At 35.6% G+C, this 8,062-nt stretch overlaps 1 protein-coding gene across 2 annotated transcripts in view; it reads right to left on the bottom strand.

The window, feature by feature from the left end:
• The window catches only part of npas3 (neuronal PAS domain protein 3), a 290,739-nt gene extending 283,364 nt beyond the window's left edge, over positions 1–7,375 (bottom strand). For both annotated transcript variants that reach the window (XM_026286527.1, XM_026286526.1), the window contains exon 1: positions 6,251–7,375. In XM_026286527.1, the coding sequence (XP_026142312.1) occupies positions 6,251–6,405 (155 nt within the window). In that variant the 5' untranslated portion in view covers positions 6,406–7,375. The remainder of the gene's footprint in view (positions 1–6,250) is intronic.
• Positions 7,376–8,062: the final 687 nt, after the last annotated feature.

Below are 8,062 nucleotides of genomic sequence, written 5' to 3' on the forward strand. Positions count from 1 at the left end.
AATGTATTGTGTATTGGGAAAACTTAATCTGACAGCCATTTATTAAACATAGAACAAGGAACACATAGAAGGGTGAGTAAACACAGAAAAAGAAACATTACAACATCATTGTTCAGGTTTGTTATACCGAATACACTATTATCCGACTGATCATTGGGTTTAAAATAAATTTAAATTGACTGAAACAGCTTATCTATCATTGAAAAAATTGTGTTCAACATGGGTATGTCACATTGCTCAAAATATAGTCTCTTTTTGCAGCATTCGTAAGAGTTGACCTCAGGAAGAGGCCAGTCACGATCAGACTCATCAAAATCAAAGTTTGTTTCAAAGTCCTCCCGACGTTTATTTATCTGCATGAGATTCCAAAACGTAGAGCTTCACAATCTGCAACTCTTTGTCAAACACAAATCTCCCCACACGATCATAAGACACAGTGAAATCTTGTTTCACAAAATCTTCATCTTCAATGAGAACCTTTCTTATGCTCTTCCCTTGATTTTTCCTTGGTGCAAAAGTCAGCTCCTCTCTCATTTCAGCAGAACTTCTTGGCGGTGTGTCACACATAATTCTTCTAGATGTTTCAGGACTGTTTGGAGCTGCGGCAGTCATTGTAACAGGAGCATGCAGAAAGTCTTCTGTGGTTAACTATATACCCCTAAAGCTTTTTTAAGTATCACACTTGGAAAGTAGGTACGAGCCCACAGGTGTGAAACAAACAAGGATGTGACACCTTCAGTAGTCATAAAACATTGGATGCTTTAGCACATTCAGTGAGATTATTTTCTCTTAAAACAATGTATGTTTTCTTTGCGACCAAAGCATTCAAATGATCTTTCTAGTAAATCTAAAGCACACTGTTGCAAGGTACTTTTGTTTACACCTTAAGTTTGTGATGACCACTAATATAATTTAATAATGTACAAATCGGCCGAGAACTATAATTATTATTAATGTGTATTAATACATGTGTAACAGATTTATGTACATTGTTGGTTTCAAAAAATTATGGTTCCATGACATGTGAGATTGTTCAAACTTACGTCAACTACATACTAGAACAAAACATGCTGGCCTGTAGAGATTTTCTTTTCTGGCTAGACCACCTGTAATGTCATTATTACTGTTTGTTAATAATGCCAATTTGACCATTTTCTTCACTACTTCAGTGTATGAATGTATATTCAAAAATGTATTGTTGAAATAAAATGTTGAATCACATTTTAATATTTCGTGGTTTATAAAACAATGGGCCTGAGCTCATGAAAAATGTGTTAATGTTATATTTAAAAGAAGCAGTCTCGATTCAGAGTGTTACATGGCTATTTCAAGAAAACATATTTGTAGATCCTCTATATTCACACACACTCACATTACCCAAAACTGTGTTAAATACTTTATTTAATCGAGCAAATTTAAAGAATTTTGACGTATATAAACACAGTAAAGCAGAGAACACAAAGAGCTCGCCAACTTTACAGCAGTTCTGTTTGCAAAAGAAAAAACAAAAAACAGACACTCACACAAAAAACTTTTTACAATCATACAGGACAATACAATATGAATTGTGATGTTAAAAATGAAACCGTGGTTCAGAACAACACGCACAAATCATGGAAAGATAAAAAGAAATCATAAAAAACATAATTCTGCCACAACTAAGGCTCAAGCTCATTTTTGTTTGGTCTGGTTTCAGAGTTGGACTACTACAGTGAAAAACTTTTTGTACAGTACATATCTTCACAATGGAGTAATGTGGTGTTAAACATTTGGAGCAGTAACGAACACTATTCAACATAAACTAGAACCCAAAACTCTAATGTAACTGTGAGCTAGTTTCACATCATGTAGATTATCTCGGTAATGAAATATCGGCTCACTTGCATTTTCTGGCTAACAACTGAAATATGGACTGATGCTAAACCCGTTTTTCAGGCGTCAAGGTTTGGTGAAACATATGTTATAAAATTTAAAAGATGATAAACTATATCAGATGTTCTTAAAAATGTAAACGTCGGACACGACAACTTTGTAAACACGTAATAACTAATATTTTAAGATAGATAAATGTTTAGATATTTTGTGAAAACAAAGAAATAATACAACATTTCAGGGGCCCATGCTGTCGGAGACCATAATTTCTCACTGTGTTGTTTTAAAAGTAAAAGTAGATCAATTATAAAGACAGTCATGACAACACACACAGTTCCAGTCGTGTGTGTTTCCCGAATCAAACCTGTTAGTCTGATGAATGCCTAAAACATCTAAAACATGTGTTGGTGCAGACCATCTAAAATGGACTAAAACATGCCCCTTTCAATTAATTCTTTCTACATGTGATCTCTGGTTTATTTACCAGTGTGATGTTTAGAGAAACAGAGAAAGGAAATAGTTCCTGTGGCATCCTTGACTTTTAATGTCTAACTTTAAGTGTAATAGACGGGTTTGTATTAAGTGTAACAGTCAGAACAGAAAATGGCAGGACTCATTTTCAAGTTGAGGTAGTGGCTATTATGTGTCTTTGTGACACTGGTAGACCAGAAAAAGCTCTAAAGTGCATCACAGTCTCAGTTTAAACAGTCTCTTGACAATCATTTAATCATCTTGTACTCTATTTTGTTCATGTTTTTGCCTGTTTGACCAAACTCGAGGAATAGTCTTTATCTAAAAAACAATGAAAAAGATACACGGCTGGTGGGCCGGATCGACATTAAAAGTTTTCACAATAATTTAGAAGAGAGGATTTCACTATTAGGTATTTGTTATTCTGATACATATTTCTGTTGTGGAAACATATTTCCTGTATAGAAGAGTATGTCTATAACCTATTCAAGGGCGTTTAGTGCAATCTTATGGATCTTAAACGTAATCACATTACAACAAGGTCACATAGTCCCTCTAGCAAATCCACCAAAAGTGGAGAAAACAGAAAAATCTTAGCACACAGTAGATGCTAATGCTTCTGACATAAAGGCCTACTCTTTAATGTCCAGTAGAAATGTTGAAACTAACGAGTACGACAAATAAAAATGTGAACATCATCATCAGCTATATGAACAAGAGCTCTAGATGTAGGGGCGATATTTTTATGCTGTAGTTATGCTGTAAAAATTCCTATGAACAGGCACTGTATGTTTGACCACAGTCAGAGAAAACTCTTCATCAGAAAACTGCAAAACAACATGTAAACAGATCAGTCGACTATCTCTGGTAAAAATAAATAAATAAATAAAATAAAATAATATATATTTACAAGTCACACATTGACAATTTTTGTCTTATGTGCTCATTACAGCTAAAATCCTGTTTTGCCAAATGCCGTACACGCTTTTGCATTTCATAATTCAGTGATTTTTTTTAGTCAGTTTTGCTCACAGATAATCCGTATGCAAAAGTTATGTTTGAATTTTTCTATAACCATTACAAAAGTGAGAACATCGTAGTTCTCAAATGTGTCTGTATTACAACAAAAGCCCATCTAACAAATCTGTCTGAAGTGGAGAAACAGATTTTTAGCACATACACACATTGTAGATGCTTACGTACACCAGAGATGTTGCTTCATTTGAGTCAAAGAAGATGGCCATAGGAACTGATAACATTCTTTAATGTTGTTGTGTTTTGTCAAAATAATAAAAACGTTTGGTCAAATATTTAATACTTTTTCTTAAATGAATAGGATGTGCTCACCCTGCTCTCTTTCCCACGCGAGAGTTAGCATGAACTTACAGCAGTCTTCAAACAAAAACGGCCAAACAAACAAAATGTGAATGGATTCATCTGCTATCTGAACAAGATGACTTAATCTAGTAGATTAATAAAAAAATACCATTTACAAATCAACATACATTTTTTTAACAATTGTATTCTGAATTTTATATGCATTGTAAACATTTTCTTGCTATACTCTCTTTCTTAGTGATTTGGTCACGTGAATACGCAAAAGGTTATGGATAAAATTTATCTACACAGGAGTGTGGAAACTTTAACATGCTCAAACTTAAATGAGTGTGCAGCTTTCAGTGGAACCGTTTCATTTGTTTAGGTTGTAATAGTTTTAAGTGTAAAACAGCCAGATTTCATTTTTGTGTCGATGCTTCATGTGATCACACTTTTTGGACAGACACAGTTGCACTAAAAGAAATATCTCGAAGAGAAAAACTGTAACTTAATTTCTTAATTTTAATTTATTCCTATTATGATGACACCACACAAAGATCACCTAAAAACGTACAGTCCAACAAACAAATTGTGAACGGCCGTCCAAAATCTTGATGTGGCTAAATCTTGAGGTGTAAGAAAAATGTCATTTACAAAACATTGTGATTCTTAGATGTGAAACACCCTCGACATAATCTGCTGGCATGCAAAAATAGTCATAAATGTTTTAGTACAGCTATCTACACAAATAGTATGAGAACTGTATATTGTGTCACTTGCATAGAAAATTCATTACCAGTTTATCAGAGTCAAAAGGAAATGATGATAATAGTTGAAACATCCTTAGCTTGTACATTTCTTTCATTTTGAAAATCACAGCTGCTGGTGCTAAATTTTTTTTTGTAAACCATTTAACATTACATGATGCCTACAAAATAGTCAAATAGTCAAAGTCTATGTTTTCTGTTCTAGGTAAGAACATTTACACCAAGTGTTATAGGCCGGGTAAATAATTAGAAAATAGTATTTCTGTCGAATGAGAAAAGTTCAGTCATACATTTAAGATGTAGAAATGATGTTTTTGCCAAACACATCCAAAGAGTTTTCTACTCTTGCGAAAAAAGCACTTGTGTGCATAAATGATCTAAAGAAACAATGCTGTTCATCAGGTAATTTAAACATTTTTTAAGACAATAGACAGTGTGCCTTGCTTTAGTGACACACAATGTGTAATCTTTTAAACATTTTTAAAATGGTAGGTGTAATTATTTTACTGAGTTTAAGCTAAATGTATATTTGTTCATTTACAGTACACATACTACAGGTTAGATTATTAAATTAAAACATTTCTTACATAACACAAAGTAAAAACAACAAATACGAATTTGCTCATAAATAAAATTTAGTTTACTCAGTTTTACTGTGTGTGTGTGTGTGTGTGTGTGTGTGTGTGTTTGTGTGGTTCAGGTATACCCCCATGTTATGGGGAACAATGATGGCAATATCCAAAATCCTTGGGGATTGTTTTTGTCCCTGTGAGGAAACAAGTTTATAAATCATACAGAATGAAAATCTTAAAATTAACGAAATTTTCTGTAAGGGGTAGGTTTAAGTGTAAGGTTGGTGTATGGTGATGCAAAATACAATTTGTACAGTCTAAAAAAGCATTACGTCTACGGGATGTCCCATAGAACATGGAAAACCAATTTGTGTGTGTGTGTGTGTGTGTGTGTGTTTAAAGTCGGTTTTAAAATTAACGTGAGATTTCAACTCCTTTTAAACACCACATATTATGGATAGTATTTTCTTAACATTAAGGAATGCCTGTTTGATTTTATTAATTCCAGATAACATTCAATTATTTATCTCTTCAGCGGCTTGGTTAGTTGATGATTTAGATAATTGTCTCTCTCACTCTTTGAAATTCTCACCTGGAAAGACACCAGACATCGTCCTCCTTTTCAAATGTGTTTGTAGACGGGGGGGCATGTGGCCTGTCGGTGCCTAGGTATCAACACCATATAGAGCAAACAAACATTGATCTTGCCAAGACGTCAAAACCCTCACTTTTGCACCGCCATTTTTTTCCCCCCAGGAAAAACCCAGACACCTCCCCACTGTCTTTAGGTGTGAACAACAGGACTTCACAGAAACCCCCCCACTGCTCTGGTTAAAGATACAACCATCATAAGAAACCCCCCACTGCTCTGGTTAAAGATACAACAATCATATATTCAGTAATAAACACAACACAAGTCAAATCTGAGATCTCTTTGATCTTTTGATTTACACACCTCTGCCATGTCAATCAAGGGCCACAGGACCCAGTGGCAAGGCAACCGCTTTGACTGACAGGCCTTATAGTCATAAATCAATCCAAACTGACCATGCACACTTCTGACTACCTGTCAATCTACACGGACTGTACGGCCATAAATCAGGCCATAAATCAGGGTAATAAATCATCAAGACTTGAGATAAAGTGTATGATAGGACTACTAATGTGAATGGACGCAACAAATATGATATGAATAGTATGAATGTCACCTAAACGAGAGAAAAAAAAACGGTTTGCGTTTAGTCAGCGTACCTTTGTTGGTAGGACGTCAAACCTTGGACGTTTTGCGGGTTCCCGTTGGTAGCTCCCGGGACTCTGGACGCAGCCGGCATCCCTCCACCGGCTCCCGCACCTGCAGCCGCCGCCGCCGTCACCTGAACACTGAAATCCGGGAAGATCCTGATCATCCCCGAGCGCGCACCGCGATGCTGCACGAACCGAGCGTGTGTGGCTCAACCTTCCCTCCGGTCCGACAAATCACAGCAGCACAATCCCATTAGTGATGGAAACAAGCTCATCGGCCATTCTACGTCTTGTTTTCTGCTTTCAGAGGAGAGAACTGCTGCGCTTATTGAGTTGGTGATGATGGTGCTCGCAGAATGCCGCCTCTTTGCGCGTCCTGTGCGCTTTTACGCGGAAAAGTTTCTAAAGCTCCAAGCTTTTCCGACGAATCCGAATTTATGTTTATAAAGGTAAACTTCCTCGAAAGCTTGTTATTTAACCATATCCTCCAATATATCAATGCGCTGACTGTCTATGCGACTGCTTGCTTGTGAGACAAGTTTGACTAGTAGCTAACTATCAGTTTAGGAAACTTACCGAAAAAAAGTGACGCACTAATTCCTAAAATCTTATATCAAAGTATCTTAATGTTGTTTTAAGTTTACAACGCGTAAATAATATGCATTTTAGTTTTTAATTTACTGCTGCAGTCTTTAAACAGTCACAGTAGAAAAGAAAACGCACATGCAACCCTTTCCTTCTAGTGTAAAGGAATGTGTGCGAATAAATAAACGAGCGCAAAACTTTTTATCAGTCCTGAAAAACCTCTGCTGATTTAAGTTCAGAGACAGCTGTCCATTCCCAGTGTGGTTTAGGAAATAGATCTAAGTGTGTACGCGAGGAAAGTCCAGTGCATGATGTGATCTGCTCGCCTCCTACTGTTGTGATGATGATGTGCTACTGCTTTCAGTTTCTGAGAGAAGGAACGACCAGCTTCTTCTGGTGCTGATGCTGCAGAGGTCAGGTGCTGTCAGTGCTGCTGCCAGGATCAATGTCTGAAGCTGATGGGATGTTTGCTGTGTGCATGCTCCTGATGTGTTGTGTTGTGTTGCCCTGCTGTGTGTGGCAATGCCATCCCTATGGCGCGTGCGAGAAGATGAACTGAGCCGCTCTTGCAGCTGATTAACGGCGCGCGCTTCTGCCGCGCAGCCAATGGGACGCTCTCACGGGAGCGCGCAGCGGTTTACCGCAGCAGTTAACCCTTTAGGAGCAGAATGACGAGGACCAGCTAGAATATTCACAGATGAGTAAAACACATGCAACTGTAAGGTTAATCATACTCAATGAACTAAAATTATATATATATATATATATATATATATATATATATATATATATATATATATATATATATATATATAATATATATAATTTTTTTTGTAATATATATATATATATATATATATATATATATATATATATATATATATATATATATATATATAATTTTAGTTCATACTCCTCATATATATATATAAAATAGCAATGAAATAGGCTGGCTACATGCATTCTGTGGCTATTGGAAAGAATAAAACCAAACACTCATTTTTCATTAACACTTTCAAAAAAAGAAGTTTGGGGATACATCTAATAAAAATGTCCCCAAAAATACCAGCTGAGAAAAATGTATACATTATATATTTAATTTGATATGTTGTAACTCTGTCAAACGATTAATCGCAAATAATCGCATACAGTAATAAAAGTTTTTGTTTACGCAATATGTTTACTGTGTATATTTATTATGCATATATAAATACACACATATACAGTTTATATTTT

Source organism: Carassius auratus, chromosome 17, assembly GCF_003368295.1.
Source record: "Carassius auratus strain Wakin chromosome 17, ASM336829v1, whole genome shotgun sequence".
Lineage (NCBI taxonomy): Eukaryota > Metazoa > Chordata > Actinopteri > Cypriniformes > Cyprinidae > Carassius > Carassius auratus.